Source organism: Lissotriton vulgaris, chromosome 8 (assembly GCF_964263255.1).
Source record: "Lissotriton vulgaris chromosome 8, aLisVul1.2, whole genome shotgun sequence".
Lineage (NCBI taxonomy): Eukaryota > Metazoa > Chordata > Amphibia > Caudata > Salamandridae > Lissotriton > Lissotriton vulgaris.
Window position 1 is genome coordinate 106,916,134 of NC_141696.1, and position 24,162 is coordinate 106,940,295.

Here is a 24,162-nt window from a genome sequence, read left to right on the forward strand (position 1 = left end):
CCAGAAGGTCAGTGAAGAGGGGTAGGGCTTCCCCTTCACCATCTTAAGACCGTCATCCAAAGGCCTAAAAAAAGACCCCCTGAGAGTCGGAGTCCTAGCAAATCTCCTCACCATGGTGCAAAGGAGAGGGAAGGACTGCCTTCAGCAGCAGCAGTGGCGAAGTTTGCTATACCTTTTAACCGCATCGCTGCGGCGTCTTTTCCCGCTGTGTGCGGCATTTTTAAAAATACCGCGTTACATGACGAGCTCAGCTAGTCATCAGCATACGAGCGCCGTAGCTGATGACAAGCTGAGCTCGTCATCAGCATCGAAGGGGTTAAAAGCTTTTTTCTCTTACATCTGAGAAGTCTGACAAGGATAGTCAATCGTCGACGACGCTGCGTAAGACTCAGTCGCCGAAGGCTGCAAAGGTGCAGGTTAAAACGGTACCACAGTCGACAGGCTTGTCGACGGTGCCTTAGAGTCTCCATCTGACGACGCTGGTGTCGACTGGGTAGTCGACGACTAAGTCATCTACTTCAACATCAACGAAGATGTCGACAAGGGTGTCAACGGTAGCTGCAACGACTGGCGTCGACAAGGGCATCAATAACGACGATGGTGACTACGACAACGACAGCGGGAATGTCGACGGTCTCGTCGAACGACAGTGTCGACGACGCCCGTCTCATCGTCGTCAATCTGCTCATCGTCGGTGGGTCTTCCGTCGACTACCTCGTCGACGATTATTTATTTTTCTTCTCCATCGTCGACGGTACTATCGACGACGTCTTCGTCGACGAAGAAAATCACCATTTATTTGACGAGAATCACGCCGGACATGACTTCTCCAAGGAGGGTTGCCTCTCTGCCTCCTGCGCTGTTGCTGGATGAGCAAGAAGATTCTGATCGAGAGGAGTATCCTTTTGGCCAGGCCAATAGCCCCTCAAAGCTTCTAGTTCAGTGCCAGGACACTAATTCTGAAGGTGAATACCTTCATGGGCACTCATATCAACACTCTTTTCACCCTGAAGAACCAAATATTTACAATACTCCTTCTCAGGGGTCTTACCAATAAGTAGTCCATTCAAGAGTGGCAAAGAAATCAACACAGAATCTGAAATATGAAAAGACATCTTTATTATCATTAATTGTGAGGCTCCGTCGCCCAGCCACTCTTAAAGCAACTGGATGAGAGAGTCTGCCTGCATGGCCTTCGCACAGGCCTTTTATACAGAAAATTGTGCTCTAGGCACACACATTCCTTATTATTATTAGTCACTCCCAGGACGTGCACACAAAGCACCACTTTCAGGATAAGTCCAGGCTAAGAAAAGAATTGCACACATGCTTGGTTTCCTGTTCCATCAGGCCGGACAAACCCACCATAAAACCTTCAACCAGATCGATGAACATGTCTTAAAGGAAAGGCAGCAACAGATGGGACGCAGATATAAGCGGTGGGAATGGTGCCATAAAAGGTCGGACATGTCCTGCTCTTTGAACTTTATTGCACCAGCTGCTGAACAAGGAACTGGCTTGGGAGGTTAGCCTCGCGCAACAGGGTCAGCTGTCGTCAGGTCATGCAGAAGTCAGCACAAACCCATGCTAAGGTTATGTCCTTTAAATGCTTGCTCTGCCATGGGGAAAGCCTACTGTAAGGGCAACGAAATAACATGGCTGCTATTTACAAGATGAAACCCAAGTGTTCAATGCAAAACCTTCAAATGCACAGTGAATCCATTGGTGTAACATGATGAAAATACTCATGAATAACGCATTCGCCATTTGCGGTTCACTGATACCAAATTCATAACAGAATCATGACATTTAAAACACAGGTTCAGAACGCCAAGAACCACAGAGCATCCTTTTGCCCTTACATAGGCAATAACCTATACATGGCTATATTCATCACTAGCTGGTGTTGATGTAAATACTGTACCAAAGGAATTATCAGTAAACTCTGACCTAACCAGTTCATGTTCAGGTAAAATATGAAACTCATGTGAAGAAAAAGAAAGAGTATGTTGGGAAGTTGGTGCAGACGTCAATAGTGTAGGGGGAAACATACCAAAATATAGTAGCCAATAAAATACATTAAAGTATTAAAATAGATAGAGCTATACTGCACTTAGAGAACAATATTCTATAATGTCTGTTTTTCATCTCTTGCTTTTTATCGTCATTCCTCAATACAATCTCCATTTTCTAATGTCGCTCACGCAATCTTGGTAGAGTACATCAGCTGTGATTATTAGCAGGTCATAGGGACACTGCAAGTCCTGCAGGCCTACTGCCACTACTCAGGTCACAAACTGAACCGTTTGTACTCCTACGTGACCCTGCAACTGGCAAATGGTAACCAATCAAAAATTTAACAAAAAACCATAATACAATTCAGCAAGAGAAAAAGAACAACAAAAGGTCAAATGCGTAATACTTGCACAGTCCTAAACAGAAAGCAAATCATAGAATTTTCTAATAACGTTTTATATTGCTTCCTACGCATTTAAGTAATTCATTAGATGTTTAAGTGAAACAATGGTGTTCCTGATCAATGCTCTCAGATGAAAAAGGGATACTTTTCCACAGAGAGTGGACTTAATTCTGCTTTTACTTAAACAGAAATACTTTAAAACAATGCCAGCAAAGCAGCAAAAATTATTTTCCAAACTTCAAGTCTATATAAGCTCACAAAAAATACCCAAAGTCCATCAGATCCGCTTCCAGTGTTTTCTTCGCGTTGGGCCTCTCCAAGTCAGGCTTTTCATGAGAAAACAATACTGTTTAGTTGGAGTGCCGCTCGGGGAAAACACTCACAGCTCACTCGAAAGTCTCAGTGTTTCAAAACAATGCACCAGTGTCTCTTCTTTGTGGCAGACACTACCAATGATGTGCTGTTTATTGATCAAGGGCACAAAGCATCTCGTGCAGATCCAAACACTATTTAGCAAAATCAGCAGCACTTTCAGGCTCCAACACTCATCATTTAGTGTCAGAGGACGCTCAAGCTGCTCTCTCCTGGGCACCAGAATGTAGTGCCTTTTCCAAACGTGGATGCTTGAGTGCACTGCCGTTCCACTGGTGCAAAGCAAAAGTGTGAAGGTGGCCAAAACTCGGGCCAATGGCTCAAGGGAATGTACGCTGACAGAGGTTTACCAGCACATAACAGGTACAGAGCCCAAACAACAAATAAACGAATCAGCTCCTCCTTTCTTCTGCAACGCCTTTCGCAAATCAACTGCCTTGCTTTGGAGGTACCACTGATGTCGTGCTGATGATCGTTGTCCCGCTTCGCGACTTCCTTGTTTGCAAGAAGTGTAGAGCCAGGAAATCTGTTCATCTTAGAGCGGTCACTGATGGGGTGTGAGCTTAGTGTTGATCACAGGTCTGCAGGGAATCACTCTTCCTTTGACTCTGGAAGATCTTAGCAGGACCCTAGTGATGCAGGATATGTAACACAATTGTTAGTTTCCTTCAAATCAAGCACAAAAAGCAGTTCATGTGTTTTAACAAAAGGACTGGCAAGCAGGTGACCTGCAATCTGCAAGGGAGTGACAATGTGCCATGAGCATAAAATACAAGAGCAAAGGCAAAAGGGCAAAACAGTATCTTTAGAATCTTCAGGTATGTTCTTTTCATTATTCTCTGTCATCTATAGCTACACAGGAATTCTATCAAAATGAATTTCCTCACATAGTGGCATTGTCTAATGGGGTAAATACATGTGTTCCCTCAATGACTAAGCCTAGGTGTTCCTAAATTCCTTATCTAGAACATCTCGAATAGAAAGATAACATCATTCACATTATCAAAGACATGAAGAAAAAGTCCCTTTAAAAATGTGCATTAAGTGCACTATGCAATACAAAAGGCTAATGATCAAATGTGAAGACAAAGAACAAACACTAGAAAGTCCTGGTATTTGCATGTTTAGAACACATCTAATCCCACCAAAAATTAAAGCAGCAGGAACACAAGAGAACTGAAAAATTAAAAATAGACATTGGAACCAGCCTATCACTACCTTGACAGTCAGTATGAAAAAAACATTTTACATAACATGGGGGGAAAAAAACATTTTACATAACATGGGGGTCCCTAATACATAACTACGGTCTAGAAGTGTACACATAAACAATACACCCATAATGATAAATGGGCTGACTGGTGAAAGGAATATGGGAAAAGGGGAAATGGAATTAGGACACAACTAAAATACCTAATAACTAAGCATAATGCGACATTGGTCAGGGGCGGAACAACAAAAGAAAAATCTATAGGAAGAACAAGAGTGTGCTTGGGTGCCTCAGGCATGTAACACAGCACCAAGAGAACGGGGAATACACAAAAGACCAAAGTTACACACATTTTCTCTCTTCAGGGAGAGGAAAAATGAAACCTGGCTTCCTTTCAAGGGACAAAGCCATATGCTATTTGGGAACCAAAACATGATTAAATAATGCAATATAAAAATTAGGTCACCGTGAGTCACAGATCTATAATTCTATCCTTAGGTCCAATCAAGGATACATAACAATTTAGGGCTGCCTATTCCTTTAAGGGAATGTGCAGTACGTAACATCAGGTGATACACTTTGAACCTGTTATATTTGTTTAGTTTTTTATTTTCAATACAGCCAAATGTATAGCCAAAGGTAGGCATGCACTGATAAAAAGTGCTGCCATCCTTCCTCACAGTATGCAAACCATATCTGTGAAATTTATCATTATACCAAATTCATCCAATAATTATGTAGTGGTATATATCGTCATACAGACCACTTCAGAACACAGGAGAACTTGTGATGGTAAAAACATACAAAAAAAATGCAGCACCATGGCATGTGTTTTTATGCACTTTAAACCTGCAGCCAAAAACCCAATATTTGGGCCTGTCTAAATTGTCAGGTCCAAACTCCATACAAACTCTACACCCTCATTTTGACATTGAGCACAACGCAGTTGTCGGTCTATTGTCAAATATAATATGTCATGACAGCTGTAAATACCTCAAACAGAAACATGTACATTTTTTTCTGTTAAAGAAATGACGCAAAAACACATCTTTTGTCAATTAGCCAAACTCACGTGTCTTCCTTTCTTAAGAACAATCCATGAAAAATCTGTTGGCAAAAACAGAAAAATACACAACACAAAACCATTGTACCATACACAAAAAATAACTGTTTATTACTTAACTGTTAATGAGCAAATCTGTATTGAACGTAGGCCTGTAACCTATAACCTTCAAAATTGTGTGAAAAAGGCTGCATGTTATTTTTATCCAACACTGGATGCATCATTTCGTTTTCTGTAAAATAAACGCAGCTAGCAAACATTATTTCCCTTAACCTGGAAACACAATGTAGCATTTAACATGATGTTTAAAGAAACCTCTTTTCATTTCCCCGTTTAAATCAAGGTCCTTCATGTTACCACGTGAAACCAGAAACCTCACTTTTAGCAGCCCGTGCAGAGAGGTCATTCTGCATTCCTTGGAAACAAAGGCCTAATTAAAAGGCTGTAAAAGGCAACACATGAGGGGCCTTCTCCATAATTTATGGGGAAACACTTAAAAGAGAACATCTCAGCGAGCGCGCTGAGCCAGCTGTTGCAGATTCTCCCAGCCCCCAGCTTCTGCCACAGTGGAGCTGACAAATCCAGTAGGCTGGATCTAATCAACAATAATCCAAGCTATTTAAAAAAATAATTTCTCTTTTTAGGCGCTAAAATGATCACTATTCCCATATTATTAGACTACATTCACTGTCAATTTGGCTCAAAAGCTAAAGACACACAGACCAGTTTTTTAGAGTAATTTACTTGTTGCAATCCTATGGCACACACTGCATCAGTGTTAAATAAGCAAACTGTCCGTAGGCCTATCTTGAAAGTAGAACCTCCAATCCTGATAGTAAAACAAGCCTGCGTACTGGCACATTAACCCACTGAAGCACAAGAAAGCACAACCTTATATCAAAACCTAAATGCATGCATTTGCTTAAGACTGAGACACTTTAAGGAAAGCAAAAATGCAGTTTAAACAGTGAATTTACTCAAAATCGACTTTCTGATTTTGGGCATTACAAAATGAATATTTTACAATTTTCTTGCAGAATATGTATTACTAGAAAGTCTATTACATAATCCATGAGTTAGGTATGTTAAAATAATAATTTATACGTTATAAAAATGAGCTTGCTTGCGCCTATGGCAAGCGAATTTATACACATGGATTCTTGTCATTTAAGTGATGCAACATAACGCAAATCACATTTTAATGCTAAGAGGTCATAGCATGAGTGTTACGCTTTATGAATATTAAAAAACGATTTTGGTAGCACTAATTGTTATGAATTATTTTTCCATAATTAATAATTTTTGTCTTCTAATAAAACCCAATTACTTCTGTTTGTGATTGTTTTACATATAAGAGCCCGCTACATCCCTTGCCTCTTATTGAGATGCATTAACTCACAAACCTGAGTGCATATGCCTAATTTAAAAAAGCGTCAAATTCTGCGTCACTTTTGGGGCCTCTGTCATGTAAAAGGGCCGTCATGCAAAATTCCACCCGTGTTGAACTGCAAAAAAATTGCTGGCTGAAGAAACATACCTATGCAAATATATTGCAGCTAAAACGTTTCGCCTGTGAACATTTAATACAGTGCATTTAAGTGAAAACGCTGTAAATGCATTTATTTCTGCAAAAACATGCAATTTCGTTTTTGGCTGGGGCCTTATTTATATCCATTAAATGTGAACCACACACATTGTGCTCATCTCAGACATAAACAGAAAGTGTTGAAAACAATTAGGACACACAATGCAGCGCTCTCCAACCATTTCTTGTAAATCGCGTCGTCGCAATGTACAACAAAACTCACAAACAAAATAGACATGTAAACACACATTTTAACCACGCATTCAAACACACATTTAAACCCACAAATCAACACTCAGAACGAAAACAGGACAGTCCGGACTATACGTAGCTGTAAGTCATATTTACAAGAAACACTGCTCAACAGTGTAAAAACCAAAAATACGCTCAATTCACTAGCTGCAGCTGGCAGAACACCAAAAATCGTTCTGCATATCCATTCATAAAATTATACAGAGTAAAGCATCCTTATTATGTATTATGACATATTTTAATTCCCTGCCGATACAAAATCACCAAGGAAGAAATATGTTTGTAAATCTAACCTATTTAGATAAACCGGCTAATTCAAACGTATACAAAGTTGGCCAATACAAAGCTTCAAATTCGCTAAGATCAGGCATCTTATAGCTCACTAATCCAGCATCAAACTTCAAGGGTTACGGGATTTACCAAGTCCCTGCAAAGAACAAATACCCTCGGTTTTTGGCGTCTGCAGGCGTCAAATAACACAACAAAGAATCAAGTACTAAGAACCACAAATGCAATGGAACCATGCAACAACAAAAACGCTAGCAAAGTGTCACCGACAAAAACACTAGCAAAGCGTCAACAACAAAAACACTCGCAAAGGTGCATACGACAAAAGCACCAGCAAAGTGTCAACTACTAAGGACTCTGGGAGCGACCCACTTAAATACTTATCACAGCTGTATCAAAGAAATAGATGTCCAAATTCTAACTGCCAATTTCTAACTGCACTAACAGTCTCTTTAAAAAAACTTGCGCCAAAAAGGGTTGCTCAGTCAGGAGTGACATCTTTTGGAGAGTTTTAAGTCAGAAAAATCAAAAATATGCCAGGCCGCAAAGACAGAGAATCCCCCAGAACCTCCGTGCACAGAGTACCTCTTTTAGAAGATTCCTGTCTTGCCTTCCCCAGCATAATTCTTTTCTCTGAAAAATCTCTCTTCCAGGTAGTCACTTCCATGATGATGCCCGAGTTGGTTGCGCCAAACTGAAGAACCAAATATTTACAATACTCCTTCTCAGGGGTCTTACCAATAAGTAGTCCATTCAAGAGTGGCAAAGAAATCAACACAGAATCTGAAATATGAAAAGACATCTTTATTATCATTAATTGTGAGGCTCCGTCGCCCAGCCACTCTTAAAGCAACTGGATGAGAGAGTCTGCCTGCATGGCCTTCGCACAGGCCTTTTATACAGAAAATTGTGCTCTAGGCACACACATTCCTTATTATTATTAGTCACTCCCAGGACGTGCACACAAAGCACCACTTTCAGGATAAGTCCAGGCTAAGAAAAGAATTGCACACATGCTTGGTTTCCTGTTCCATCAGGCCGGACAAACCCACCATAAAACCTTCAACCAGATCGATGAACATGTCTTAAAGGAAAGGCAGCAACAGATGGGACGCAGATATAAGCGGTGGGAATGGTGCCATAAAAGGTCGGACATGTCCTGCTCTTTGAACTTTATTGCACCAGCTGCTGAACAAGGAACTGGCTTGGGAGGTTAGCCTCGAGCAACAGGGTCAGCTGTCGTCAGGTCATGCAGAAGTCAGCACAAACCCATGCTAAGGTTATGTCCTTTAAATGCTTGCTCTGCCATGGGGAAAGCCTACTGTAAGGGCAACGAAATAACATGGCTGCTATTTACAAGATGAAACCCAAGTGTTCAATGCAAAACCTTCAAATGCACAGTGAATCCATTGGTGTAACATGATGAAAATACTCATGAATAACGCATTCGCCATTTGCGGTTCACTGATACCAAATTCATAACAGAATCATGACATTTAAAACACAGGTTCAGAACGCCAAGAACCACAACCCTCAGGAGGACACTAACCTGGAGATTATTTCTATTCCTTCTTCCCTCTTGGCGGATCTTCAAGGCATGTTGCTGGACTATAGGGGGAGATTCTCCCAGCGCCCTCCTCCACTTCCTTTGACCTTCCCAGATAGTATCACAGCCGCAAGTCACCAGTCCAGTTATACCTCCGGTGGTTCCAGAGGTGCAGGTTGATTCCTTGGACGAGGATCACGGCGATATCAGCAGGCCCGGACCAGTGTGTAGAGCAGGATGATTGTGATACCGGACCCAGCTTCTCCGACACCGGATACGGCTGATTCTCCCCCGGCAGACATTGGGGGGTTTCACAAATTGATGGAGAGAGCCTCAAGCAGATTTGAACTACCCATGCCTGCAGTTCAATCTGAGTGTTTTCTTTATGATTTTAAAGAACCTTATAGGAAGACGGTTCGTTCCATTCCTATTTTTCAGCTACGTCTGGGATGAGGGTATAAAGGCAATGAAGAATCTGGCTACTGTCATTCCAGTCTTGCCGCTTCTGGAGAAAAAAAATACAAGGCCCCTGACGACAGTCCAGCATCCTTAACAGAATGCCGCTGCAAGGCTCCTAGGGCGAATTACTAAATACCAATCGGTCTCACCAACTCTAAGGCGACTTCACTGGCTCCCAGTGAAAAAGAGGATAAAGTTCAAGGCACTATGTTTGACATACAAGGCCTTACATAATGTCGGACCAGTGTTTTTCACTCAAAATTTAATTCTCTACTGCCCATCTAGAACACTGCGCTCCTCCAATTCTTCTGATCTGGCGGTCCCCCGAACCAAAACTGTCAATTGGGGTGATAGGCGGTTCTTAGTAGCTGCACCGAAATTGTGGAATACACTTCCATATTCAATTAAGGCCAGCACCTCTCTCAGGTCCTTTCGAAAAAATCTTAAAACCTGGCTTTTTAACCTCTGATCCTTTTTAACCTTCGTATTTTCTGTCTCCCTGGGTTAACACAGCAGTTCTTTAGCGCCGAGATGCCCTCGGGCCTTCGTTCGCGCTTTATAAATGTTTCAAATAAATAAATGTTTCAAATAAATTAACAGGTCAACCGAAGCCGGATTCAGTGATATCCCAGGCGGCTCAGGGAAAATCACGCAACCCTTCTGTGCCCCTTACTATTACTCCTGATCAGGAAGACAGACGCCTGGGTAATGCTGGGAAAAGATTTTTCTCTATGGCAAGTCTTTTGATTAGAGAGGCAAATTCGTTGGCGATACTTGGCAGGTATGATCGTCAGATGTGGTGTGACCTCTCACCATATCTAGACCAACTGCCTCAGGAGTCAAAGGTGGAAGCAAAAAAAATCTTGAAGGAGGTAGAGGTTACATCAGCTGAGATTATCGACTGCGCAATGGACATTGCCACAACGGCTTTCCGCTCGCTAGCAGGCACAGCTGTTCTTCGTCGCCAAGGCTGGCCAAGGGCAACATGGTTCTGGCCGGAGGCCAAAACGAAATCCTGGACCTTCCGCTTGATGGGAAGGCATTGTTTGGTAAACATATTGATGATGCCTTCCAAGACATCAAAAAGGATACGGAGACAGCAAGATCCTTGGGAACCCTACAATATCGAAAGGTTCTTTTCCATGGAGCCAGAGGAAGAAGTACTACAACCTACAGGGGCTCATACCAGCAGCAACAATATCCTATTGCCTCAGTCTTATCATCAATCTTACCATCAAAGACAAGGCCAGACCTCTTCTTTCTCTATGTCTAACTCTAGAGTGAAACAGAATCACCAGGGGCGTGACACCACTAAGTGACAATAGCGGTGTACTGGCTCTTCCTGCTGTACCCCCCTCCCCGACAACATCTGTGGGGGGGCAGGGCATCTTCATACCTCCACAACTGGCAACGGATAACATCAGACCGTTGGGTACTCAACATCATTCAATGTGGCCATATGCTGGCGTTTGTTCATCTTCCACCTTCCAAGCCTCCGGCCGCCATGCCTTCGAAACATCTGCGTCTTCTGCGGCTCGAAGTTCATCAGATGCTCCTCAAGAGAGCTGTAGAGCCGATCTCCTTTTCTCAGAAGGGAGAGGATTTCTACTCCAGATTTTTTCTGGTCAAGAAGACGCTAGAGAAGTGGCTTCCCATTTTAGATCTTAGGGAGCTGAACGCCTATCTCCTAAGACAATCCTTTTGGATTGTGTCTCTCCAAGACATTTTATGTCTCCTCAACCCTGGGGACTTTATGGCCACTCTTGATCTCGAGGATGTGTATTTTCATCCAGCCCACAGGAGGTTTCTACGGTTTACAGTAGCCAAGAGCCACTTCCAGTTCAAGGTTCTACCTTTTGGACTTCGGTCTGCTCGGAGGATCTTTACCAAAGTGCTGGTGCCGGTGGCAGCCTTCCTCAGGAAGCAGCATTTTCAGATCTTCCCTTCCCTTACCTAGACGATTGGTTGCTGAAGGCCCCGACCAGACGTGCAGTGGAAGAAACAGTCGATGCATGCACACGTCTGTTCAGTAATCTGGGCCTGACTCTCAACAGGGAGTAGTCATCTCTCTGTCCGTCCATGGAAGCGGGATTCCTAGAGGCCATCCTGCACACTTCTCTCAACAAGGCTTCTCCATCCCTCGAAAGGCAAGAGAAACTGATGTCCATGGCTCAGCTGTTGCGAGGAAAAAAGCATCTTTCAGTTTGCCGTTACAAATCCCTACTAGGAACAATTTCCTCTTCCATTCCTTTAATACCTCATTGCAGGTTGCGGATGCGTTCACTTCAGAAGCAGCTCGACCTGCAATGGCGACAAGTAGACGGTTCCTTTGACGACAAGGTGGTGATCACTCCTATGAAAAAGGCCGCTTTGTGGTAGACGAAGGAAGAAAATATATCCCAAAGTCTATTCTTCGTAATCAATCCAGCTCCTCAGATAGTGACTACAGATGCCTCGCTGGAAGGCTGGGGCGCGGTGCTACAGGACTTGCATGTAAGCGGACATTGGTTGCTACAGCACCGCCTTCTCCATATCAATCTCCTGGAAATCAGGGCGATTCGTCTGGCACTACGGGCCTATCTTCCACAGCTGCAGGAAAAGGCGGACACCACCACGGCCATGCACAATATAAACAAAGAAGGGGGTACCAGATCTCGTCCGTTGTCACAGGAAGCCCAGAAGATTTGGAAATGGGCTATCCTTCACAGGATATCACTGAAGGCGGAACATCTTCCAGGAGTACTAAACGAAAAGGCGGACATGCTCAGCAGGCTGTCGTCAGTCAGACACAAATGGGAACTGAACCAGACTGTCTTGGAGGAAATTTTTCACCTGTGGGGCAGACCCTCAATAAACCTCTTTGCCACCTGGAGAACAAAAAATGCCAGTTTTACGCCAGCAAGCTACACCATCACGGATCCCTGGGGAATGCGCTTTCGATAGCCTGGTCAGGCGCATTTGTATATGCTTTTCCCCCCATTCCGTTGATACCCAGAATAATCAGGAAGATCAAAACGGAGCCGTGCAGATTGGTCCTAATAGCTCCAGCTTAGCCGAAGCAGTTCTGGTTCACGGAACTTCACCTGCTCTCCCTGGACCCTCCATGGCTGCTATGGAAGGTTCCAGACCTTCTCACGATGTCCTAGGGCCAGGTCTCGCATCCGGACCCTCGCTCCTTGCACCTGTCAGCATGGCTCCTGAGCAGCGAGAGTTTCTTGGGCTAGATCTCTCGGAGGAGATTAAGGAGGTTCTCTCTCAGGCAAGAGCTCCTTCTGCTAACAAGACATACTGTTTAAAATGGAAGAGATTCTGTATCTGGTGTCAGCAGGAGGGTTTCGACCCTTTTTCATCTCAACCTCACCAAGTTCTTCCATATTTCCTGTCTTTGGCTAAAGCGGGGGCTGGCTCATTCATCCGTAAAGGTTCATTTGGCCGCAGTTTCTCGCTATGGACGCACTGCATCTGGACCTTCTCTCTGGTCAGCCAGGATTGTCAAGCAGTTTCTCATGGGCCTCTTTAGAGTCTTTCCTCCAGTGAGGCCTCCGCTGCCTATGTGGCATTTGAATTTAGTTCTCACCCAGCTGATGAAGCAGCCCCTTTGAACTGATTCATCGAGCAGATCTGAAAGTCCTCTCTTGGAAGGTGGCGCTTCTCCTAGCACTCACTTCTGCAATAAGAATGGGTGAGTAACAGGCTCTGATGATCCAGGAACCCTTCCTTCAATTCAAGAAAAATACAGTGATTCTAAGGACTAATCCAAGGTTCATACCTAAGGTGCCTTCGGACTTTCATTTAAATGAGCCGGCGATTCTTAAGGCTTTCTTCCCTCAGCCCTCTAAGCCGGCAGAAAGAGCACTCCATGCTCTGGATGTGCAGAGATGTTTGAAGTTCTATCTGGACCTGGTAAAGAATTCTGAAAACCTTCTTAACTGTTTGTTTCGTTTAGCGCTCCCCGCAAGGTTTTGCCCCTGTCCAAGCAGGGGATTGCTCGGTGGGTAGCCAGTGCTATACGTTTTTGTCATTCAGCAGTGGGCAAACCCCTGGAGGGTAGAGTCCGAGCACATTCTGCAAGGTCCATGGCTTCTTCTACGGCCCTCTTTCCTGGGGTCCAGATCAATGATATCTGCAGGGCTGCAACTTGGAGCAGCACGCACACCTTCACAAGACATTACTGCCTGGAGGCCTCGACACAGGAAGACACGGCTGTAGGCCAGGCAGTCCTGAGAAACCTCTTCCACTGAGTGGTGAGATTTCCTTTTCTTCCTTCCCTCCTTCCTTTCTTTCTTGTTAATGGCACATTTAGATTTTGGGTTTTTGTGTATTTGCTATTTATTATTAATGTTATTGCACTGTTTTTTAGTGTTCTTTTGCTTGATGCATTGTTTAAAAAAAAGAGAAGAGGGAGAAACAACAATGAGAGAGCAAAATGTGCTTCTGACTGCTAGATACTCTGATACAAACTATGGGAATCTATGAAAGTTCCAATACTGGAGTAAGAAAACAAGTTACTTACCTGTAACTTTGGTTCTCCAGTATTGGTAACTTTCATAGATTCCCATGCGCCCTCCCTCCTCTCCAGGGAAAGCTCAGCCTTCAGCAGGTTTTGTTATACTGTTACATAACGGCTACGAAAATCTGAGGCTCTCTCAGGATGATTTTATGGGGTGAGGCTAATCTGATTGGTTGTTGCATTATTTTGGTCTCTTTTACAAAAAGAGATGGATATGCTGCAAAATGAGATGAGGCCTAGGCCTTTTTTTTCTCTTTTGTACCTACTGCAATGTTATATTTACAGAGACTCCCATTCAGACGACGGGTAATGATACAAGCTATGGGAATCAATGAAAGTTATACTGCAAACAAAAGTAGAGAGTAAAGGGATTTTATCCACCTTGGTGGACGGAAGGGTACTCCTAATCCCCTGGGTAGGAAGCTATATAACAAAAAGAGGAGTATCACCATAGATAAGGCTAGAGAGCGATATCGGTGGGATGGAATTCTAATGAAAAAAGAAGTCCTTCTTTGTTTTTAATAAACCCCTCACTCACTGACCTGGTCGGTGACATGCTTCATCATCGGGGCCACCTTGACAGCCGAGTGCCATCAAGGTGTGCTGCAACACCTGGGATACAGTGGAGCGGGTATGTGAGTGATGAATGTAAAGAAAAAAGTCAGTGAGTTAAAACTTGTCCTGGTATGGCTTATACAATATTTTATTCTAAGACTACTGGACAAAAGTAAAAACAGTGTGTCTCGATACAGTGATGGTTTTATTCTGACCAAATGTATCTGTGAGGTATGTGTGAGGTCAATGAAAGTTACCAATACAGGAGAACCAAAGGTACAGGTAAGTAACTTGTTTTCTTCTAATGAGGCCTGATTTTTTTTCACTTTTTAATCAATAGAGCTGAGCATTTCTTTTTTTCAATGTAAAAAATTCCGTTTTGCATAATTCTGGTCTTGTAATTGTGTTGCATTGTACCTCTAATTCACCACCCCCTGATGCTAAAGCGAACCCCTCTGCCTGCCTTTAGTTTAAAATGTGATCAGTTAGTGACTTTTACGATATGTTCCTGTGCGTTACCTGTTGCAGCATGATTTGGGTTTCATCTCTGAAAGGAAGAGCTTTTAAAGCCCCTCCCCTTACTTACGTATAACGAGGATAAGCACTAAATTGCAAGGAAGCTCATATGGTCAGACAGCTTAGGTGCTAGGGAAGAAATGGCTAACTGTATGCTGGAAACACAGGTTTGTTCTGCTATTCACAACTGTGAACAGTCAGTTTGTAGCCTCAGCTGTTTGTTTCCAGACACTAGTGAGTTCTCTACAGCACTGTACATTGTGGAAAGATGCACACCATTCACTTGCCATTATGTAGGCAGTTTCCCAGCACTATGTACTCCTGTGGATAAGGCACCTATGAAAACTGCCCTATTCTCACGTGTTGATCCAGTTTTGTCTGCAGTGCTTCTTTGTCCTCTAGTTACTTTTACTTGTTACGGCTACTTGTCACATGCCCTTGCCCATTCACTGGCAGTGTTCATGCCCCCTAAAGGTTCTCTCTTTCCCCAATGCTTCCCATGGCTTTGTAACCATCACTTTTCACATTTCTGCCCCCTGGAATTTTACTCCGTGCGCAGAATAAAAATACAATGTTCTCACTGCTTAAGACATTCGACTGGATAATGGCTGAAACATTGCATTTCTGAGACTTGGCTCCTTGCACAGGACCAGCCATGTGCACCACTTGACACCCGATCTGTAAGCCAGCTATGGCGTCACCTAGTTGTCCTAGGGAGGTGAACCAATCCGATCGCAGAACCATGGCCTCCATTTTGGGTGACTAGCCGAATGGTGGCATTGGCTTAGATAGTTTATATTGAAACTAGTTGTCATCGAAATTTGAGAGACCTCCTTTTTTCATGTAAAATATACAGCCATGATATGCTCCTTTTTACACAATAAATTTGACAGTGAGCCGTGCAACCAGGTGGATTCTGTTTTTCCATTTCCTGTTTCCCTGTATGTTTGTAGTCCGTTTCCTGCTGGTTTATCTCGGTTATTCTTTTCCCACTTGCCCATTTTACGCCCTTCTCTTTTCTCTACTTTCACTTTTTGCCTTGTTTACCTCACTGGTAGTTTTGCAGCTCTGTCTCCCACTCCACATCTGTTACTGATTTACCCTACTGTTAAGGTTGCACCTTAGTCTTTTTTCCTTTTTTTCTCCATGTGGTATTTTTTTAATTCTTTACGCCGCCTTAATTTATACTGTGAATTTTCTCTTGAAATTGAATTACAGAATCTTTTAACTGGTTTGTTTCTGCTTACTCGATGATTACATGTAAACAGTTGTTTTTCTGGGTAAGTAGGGACCTTTTGGCACGGTGTACATGCATTATGGGCTTCAAATGTTTACACACTGACTGAGCTCCTCGTCACAGGACACGCCAAGCATAAGTTCAGTCTTTACATCATTGTTTCGCATGTAAGTGGCGAGCGCTGATGATAGAATTAAACTTGGTTTTGCAATCAACAAACTTTTGTTTCTCCCTCCTTTTGATTGACCGGAACCAGATGCCGCGTTGCTGATGGGGCACAGGGTCAGTGACCGGCTGCCTGCCTTCTCGGAGAACCATTCCCTCAGCAAATATCCCGGTTTGATCATCTTCCATTTCTGGGTTTTTCTTCCCCTTCTCTCTTATTTTAATTTTCCGTCAGTCTTTTTCACTAAAATTCACCTTCCTTTCCAATTTCTTACTACTTGTTTCACAATAAAACACCTAATCCACAGTAGTTGAAGGGAGGTGTGGGCACCTGTTACTAACGCCTGATACTGAGTCTGACGTGAATAAGAAGTCTGGTGTGCTCTACATCACTTTCCGTGCCTTTATGTGGTGGACTTTTTTGTTAGTGGTATAACAGTGTATGTAGATACACGTTGCATTGTTTTAGTTGTGCATTGGTTTACATATGAGCAGTTAGACTGCAAACGCTGCTCTGATGGTGTCTGATTTTAATGTATTTTTCGGATCGACAGATACGCTCAGAGGTTGTAGCAGTGACATCTTGCTCTCTTGACACTAAAAGAAGTTCATAATGCAGCAGTAGGGTCGTTCCAGCAGAAGGTGAAGTGCGGGGCTGCGAGATGGCGCCATGTCACCAGGACACCTTTAGTTGAAAACAGTAATTGTTGAAAGGAAATCCCAGAACTGGAAGTGTTTTGTTCTGGGGGTATGGGGCAATTTTATAATTGTGACCTAATGCATCTAACCATGGACCTCTGGTGAAGTGTTACCTAAAAACACAGTCGCTTGGTAGAGTACTTTAAATATGATATAGCCACAGAATCTACCAAGTCAATAAACATCAGTAGAGCAGGGAAGGTCAAGAAGAGATCCAAACGTTCCGGTTGAAAAGCATGGTCATACGCCTTCATCAGCCGCGACAAAGAGCTAGTTGCTTCTTGCTGCGTGGTTAGTTTACAGGAGGATACAGAAAACATTACCTTTTTCTATGTGAGGCAAATGGCGCAGAGAAATGTTACCTGTTGCCTAATTCTTCTCAATGCAGGTGTGTTGGTAAGTGTCTCCTCTGGTTGGTCTGCAACCTCTGCTCACTGCACTAGGTTGGTGTGAGCCCCGTCACGTGTGGCTCATCTTTTTTTCTGGCTGGTTGATAAACCCAGCTACTCAGCAGGGTTGCCTTCATTCCACATCTCTTTTATGAGGCATCACATTCTGGGAAATACTGATATGCCACTGGAACAAGGCTGTTGGGCATCAAGCTCTCTGGGCTGTATTATTAGGTTAAACCTTCAGCATCCTGTTGGTCCTGTGGCACATATTTCTGGGAACATTTTTATTCAGCAGGCACTCATTGAGGGGAAAACATCTGATGCTAACTTGAGTCTGCAGCACCAGGAAGACCTTTCCCAGAAGCAAAATAATTATACTGGTGCAAAAAACACTAACAGCAGATGCCCTCTGTCCAGGTGATGATAGTTTGACTAGATACCTCCAGGGCTGCCTCTTTGCAACTGCCTTCGATGTCGCATCTCGTAGGGTGAATTCATCCTCTGGTTACCTCCCTCAACAGTCAGGCATACTGGTTGCACCTAGCATTAGTGTACTTGTAGACGTTCCACTTTTTACCTGTCTACTCCTACTGATGTTCATGCATCAGAGACTCCCTCTGGCATCCTGCTGCACGAAGACATGATGCCTGCTCCTCTCCTGAGCACAGACTGGCCACACATGCAGAAGACTTCCCAAAGCATGGAAGCCCATCAGTAGTACAGGAACTGTGAATTTGGGAACCTTAGTCCTCAAGCCGAACTCACCTAGAAGTTCTGGTGTGCCCTGATGGTTCTTTGCAGTCATGTCTTGCAAGTCAGATACCTTCTCCGATGTCATTCCTACGATATTTTGCCTCGTGTAGTGAATTTGCTAACATGGAGCTGGCGATAGCACTTCAGTAGCTCAAAAGTTGAAACCTTCTGGGCAGTGACTTTCAATCATTAATAGCATAAGTTTGATCTGCAGCTGTGTCTAACCCAAAGGTGACGACTCACTAGTACCTATTGGTCGGGAGGCTAAACATCCCAAACGTGTTGCATACTCGATGTTGAACCGCACATACTAGTTGTTTCAGACCATGAGGTTAAACTTCATGAGGATTTTCAATATCTTATTGATAAGTTGAATGATGAATCTAGCTCCTTGCAGCCCATGTGCCTCTGAGGGAATAAATAAAGCTTTGTCTTAGAACCTGCTATAATAGCTGTCGAAGGGAGTTCTTCACAATACATGTATTCATGTTACTTGATATTAAGAACTTATCAGTGGCATTTCATTGAAACCTGTTTTGTTTTAATCTTCAAAGCGAGGATTTAAGGTAGTTCACAGTGCGTTTCTGGACTTGTTGGTGCCCTTCATTAAGATAAGTCTCAAATCATAATTTTCCTCTGGTCTGAATCTCACTCTGCGTGGACAGTGACATTACCACGTTTGCCACACTAGTAGGCGGATGCTGAAGATAGCAGTATAACGATACAATCAGTACGAGATTTGCGTGAGCGGAATGTGAGGTTAAATTCCCCTTAATAGTTAACCTTGAAATTGATGTTGATGCTTCTAAGCTGGTTGTAGAAACCAGTGAGGTTAAACCTTGCATACTGTTTGCCAAGCCAGTGACCAAGAGGCTTGACACTTGCTGTCCTTAACAGTGTCATTGAAGCTCCCATACTGGTTGTGTTAGCCAATGAGGTTAAAACTTGCACACATTTTGTCTTGGGTAGTGAGAGTAAGCTAAGCTTCATGTATACTCTATCCTAGCCCGTGAGGCAAAACCTTAGGTTACTTGTCCTTGCAGAGATATTAAACCTTGCTAACTTGTTTTCGTAACCAGGCAGATGATCCGAAAACCAATGAGGCTGATTCAAAAACACAGACAACTGCCTGCTGTTAAGGATAAAGGTTCATTTAGCATTTGCCAAGAAATGAAAAATGTGTTTAACATTGGATCCCCTTTTGGGATGTTTACCTCCTTCCACATTTTTAACCATTATTTAAATGCAAATCTCTCTTTATTGTATTGCTCAAATTTAGTAATTTGCTATCATTTAAATTTAACTTCCATAAAGACCTGTACTCTCCACACAAACTGCATGCCTTCCTCCCAGCACCATATTTTCCAATTTATTCTGTTAGTAAATTGTTGCTGCTCACCACCATGTTCCCTATGGCAGGCTCTCTGCATCCCACTCCATCGATGTCTATCTGGAAAAGAGTGCCTGCCGGACGCTCACTGGGGTTCTCTTAGACATGGTCATCCTCAGGAGAGCACAGTTCATCCCACGTGATGTGACTGCAAAGAGCATGTGACAGGGAACGTAGTGGTATGTGGTAACTGACTGCCTACTACCTCAGAGGTAAGTATAACCACCTTTGCACCAAAAATCTTTGAAAAAAGTGTGCGTTGAAAAAGATTGGGAACACATTTTTTTGTGAGCTCCCATTTAAATAGTCAACTATGAGATACATTTAACCTCATTGATGCTGATGCCATTTCCCTGCTGTGCTGAGAAATCGTAAATCCCATTGTTCATGACGAGCTGGGCTCGTCATCAGTGTTTGAGGAGGCTACACCATGACGAGCCCAGCTCGTCATCAGCCTCGAAGGGGTTAAAGGGAATCTGTTTGACCTTTAAGATACCATGGACATATAGCTATCCCTTTAGCAACTAAAGCATCCCATTTAAATACTTTACTAAATGGCAGGACAGGGAGTACGATAATGTGTGTGGAAAATCACTGCACATTATCAGAGTAACCTGGCTATTATAGTATATGGCAGAGATGCCCACGTAGGTCCAGGACTGGTAGTCCACACTGTATTTTAGGAAATCCACTTAAGGTAAATTTGCATTCAACAAGCATCAATGGAGCACTTTTACTTGGTGGTTATCGTCAAACTCTGTTATGAATCTTCCTGCCTGGAACTACATTTGTCTCTCTGTGCCTGTGACATAACATTCTTAAGTATGCAGCACCTCGTTTTTAGCATTTACTGTGCCATTCATTGTGTATACCAAGCATCAGTACTTTCCACTTGAAAAGAAACCAGTGATCTCGGGACCAGCTGAGAGTGTGAGCGCGTGGGTATATCCTCAAAGAAACATTTCTTAGACGGACATCTCTCTACGGTATTACGTGTGTGTGTGTCTCATGTTTCTGTCTCTCTCATTCCAGCTCCTAACCTGTCCAGCGCGGTTCGCCATCGCATCGCGGAGCCGCAGCATGCCCTTGGATCTCAGAGGTTGGTAGAGAGTTATATGCCAGGGCAGAGCGAGCAGGGCTCGCCGGTCCATTACCGGCCGGCCAGAGTCTCCCTCCGACGAATGCGCAGCCTCTCTCATGGACAGTCTTTCAATTCAGACCTTCCGGGGATCACCCCATCAACTCCATCTTCCACCTCCGCTTCACCCTGTTCTTCTTCCTCCTCCTCTGCACCCTCTGCTCCAGCTTCTCATGCTCATCCTGTCTATTTTCATCACTCAACTACCTACTATTTGATGGACTCCATCCCTGACCTGCCCCCACCAGACGTCACCTCTGGAATCCCCACTCGCTCTCCGAGCATTGGGTACTACAGCATTTTCTTCTGTGTGGTGTCTCACATGCATCTCAAAAGCTTGCCACTAACATTTGTCTGTTAGTCTTCTTTGGTTTCCATTTTCCTTTCTGATCTTTGCTGCATAGAATATACTCACCCTTTCAGACATGACATCTGATGTCTATTAGGAGGCATGCTTTTAATAATGTGTGACCATATAATATATTTTTTATTGTGCTCTTGAAGTCTGCATTTCATGTTGTGTGAAGATAAACTGAATTTAATATTGTGTGATTACAGTCTGCATTTAATATAGTGTGATCATAGATTGCATTTAATATCATGCAATGCTAGGTTGCATTTAATATCGTGTGGTGGTAGACTGCATTTAATATTGTGTGAAAGTAGACTCCATTTAATATCTTATATAGTTGTAGCCTACATTTAATATTGCGTTTAATGATGTGCGATGGGATAAAACATTTAATACCGTAAGATGTTATGCTGCATTTAAATAGTATTATCACACCTAATGATTTGAACGCTTTGTAATAGGGAAAAAAGGTAGATATTTGCTTTGTGCTGGCATCAAGATTGATGAGCAAACTTTATCTACAAGATTTGCATGGCCATAGAACTCCAGCATTCATTATGTGTCTATGATTGGTTTCTCGTTACAAATAATGGGGTAACCCAAAAGTCAATAGGACCTGGGTGCAAAACGGGAATATAAGTATGGTCCGTAACCAATATTTTAAACAATAAATTAATTACAAAAACGGAACATGTATTCAGCATGACCTCAATGGAATTAGCGCCAAGACAATTAATTCATTGCTTATGCGTAGTTTATTTTCACAATTTAAGAGCACGTACGAGGTTGCAAGGAAAGAGAAAAGGTGGTGAATAGGAAGGTATAAATCAAAGAAGGACACAAAAATAACAATTGGATATTTCAACAGACTGGGACAACAATCCAGCCAAACAAGTCCTGTCCAATACACGTTTTATAAATTTACATGTAATCGGTAAACTCATTTTTCCAGTATTAGGGTCCAAACTGAAGCAGCTGGGGGTTCCAAGTCGCCTCAAGTGCTGCTCAGGGGGTTAAGTGCGATTCCAACATCATCTTAACATCACCATGGAAAAATCCTATGGTGCATGGAGCTTCGAATGCTCAGTCTTCCCTCGGGTGAAGAAGCTTCTTCACCCGAGAGAAGACGGTGAGCATGCTTCTCTTTGGATTTTTCCTGGGTAGCCACTCTGCCAATAGGAATAGGTTGCCCCCCTTCCTTGTCCTGAAGAAGACTCACCGCTGAGGTCGCAAACTACCCTCACAGCACGAGTCGAAACGTCGACACCTTTCCACCTTGTAGACCTGTACCGCCCTCTCCAGATTGATCTATGAAAATGCATTGTATGCAGGAGATATGAGTTTACAGATTACATGTACATTTATAAAAACGTGTATTGGACAGGCCTTGTTTGACTGGATTGTTGTCCCAGTCTGTTGAAATATCCTATTGTTATTTTTGTATCCTTCTTCGACTTATACCTTCCTATTCACCACCACTTTCCTACCTTTTCTCTTTCCATTCAACCTCGTACATGCTCTTAAATTGTGAAAATAAACTACGCATAAGCAATAAATTAATTGTCTTGGCGCTAATTCCATTGTGTTCATGCTGAATACATGTACTCTTTAAATTCTGAATGGAGTACACATGCTTTAAACACCTGTTTTTGATATAAATTATCAGTATTGTAGTTCTCACACAATACCGACTTCTTCCATTTTTGTAATGTATTTATTGTTTAAAATATTGGTTATGGACCACTCTTATTCTCCTATGATTGGTTTCTGCTACATGCCATTGTTGAATGTTTAACAAATTGCACAATTTAAAAAGAACTGCAAAAATATGAATGAAAGCAAGCGAAAGCCTATGCCTGCCTACTGCAACAGCCTCACTTTCCGCTGCTTTGGTTCCTGCATGATGTTTTGTTCTGAACTGGAACCTGCAGCTATCGCAGAATCCTCATTTACTGTTTAATTCGATATTTCAATTAAAGCTATAAAAATAGGTCAAGTGCCTAATTTACAACAATTAAAATGTTTGAGGCATATGTGCTGTAGATACACATGCTTTGCATACTCCTGGCATCTATTGTTTGGTTCAGATGCTTGTAAGTTGTTCTTCCTAGAAGTCTTTTGCAGTCATGAGGCAAGGTGACTCCTCCTTTCAGTGACAGTGCGCATGGGCATCGACTCCATTGTTACTTGTTTTCTTTCCACTATCGGTTTCGTACGTGGTTTGGTGTGCTCCGGTCCGAAACCATACGTCGGGATCCCTTCCATTCACAACCCACAGTACCCTAGTCGGTATAGTTTTGAACGCCTTTTCCCATCCTCCGTGTGTCGACAATCAGAAAACTATCACAATTGGTTAGACAAAACTCCAACCGTGGTCTTCAGTCCTAGCTTGTTTCTTTCACTTCCACTCGAGAGACCAACATAGAGTAAATATGCAGATGGAATGGACTGTTTCAATTCTGCCCTTGCTGTCATTCCAGATCTCCACGCACTGACCTTCACAAAGTCTGTAACTTGTCCCTGTCTCCGGAGCACAAGGAAGAAGATTGTGATGCCTGTAGCTCATGCCGCTCGAAGACCGTCTGGGACCGCCGGGCTCGACGGAAAGAAATGCAGTGACAAAACATCAAAAAGAAATCTGTTATATTCGGAGAAAATAGTGAATAGGAAGAAATAGTAGCGTTGGCATTGGCGGAAGAAGAGGCCTTCTCCGTCCAAGATTCAGATTCCGAGCTGGAACTAGAACTGGAGTTTCAGGATGTTCTAGCCAGTCAAGGTATTGTGAGTACCAACGCCCCTTTACCCACAAAACCATCTTCCATTAAACATAAGGCTTCCGGGCCACCACTGCCATACGGCCATGGTAGGCACTGAAAATATGCTTCTAACGCCCGACCTCCGGCTCAGCACTGAAAGCACATGTCAAGCCTTCCTGCCCAGGCTCGAGTTGAGATAAAACAACTTTGGCACCTGTAGCTTCTGCCCCGAAAGACAAATCCAGCTGGGTACCGAAAATGTTGGCACGAAAATAGAAAGATATTCTTCGACAGCCTCTAGAGCCAATTTTGGAAACCATGCTACAAAAGCTGGACCCAAAACGGAAAAAAACTGTATTTAAATCCATACACTGGACATGTTACAGTAAAACCAGTGATACCATCCTCCAAAAAAAGATAGACACTGGATATAAAATCCCTCTTTAAAAAAGAGAAAATGGCTAATAGCCCTCTTCACCCTTTTTCTCCTACCCCTCCACCAGTA

The 24,162-nt window shown here is 43.1% G+C and overlaps 1 protein-coding gene across 5 annotated transcripts in view; it reads left to right on the top strand.

The window, feature by feature from the left end:
* STIM1 (stromal interaction molecule 1) overlaps positions 1 to 24,162 on the top strand; it is a 274,811-nt gene that overhangs the window by 215,902 nt on the left and 34,747 nt on the right. For 2 of the 5 annotated variants that reach the window (XM_086933765.1, XM_086933767.1), the window contains one exon: positions 20,444 to 20,837. In XM_086933765.1, the coding sequence (XP_086789891.1) occupies positions 20,444 to 20,837 (394 nt within the window). Of the gene's footprint in view, positions 1 to 16,268; positions 16,350 to 20,443; positions 20,838 to 24,162 lie in introns of all 5 variants that reach the window. The other 3 variants (XM_086933768.1, XM_086933769.1, XM_086933766.1) reach the window with 3 other exon arrangements.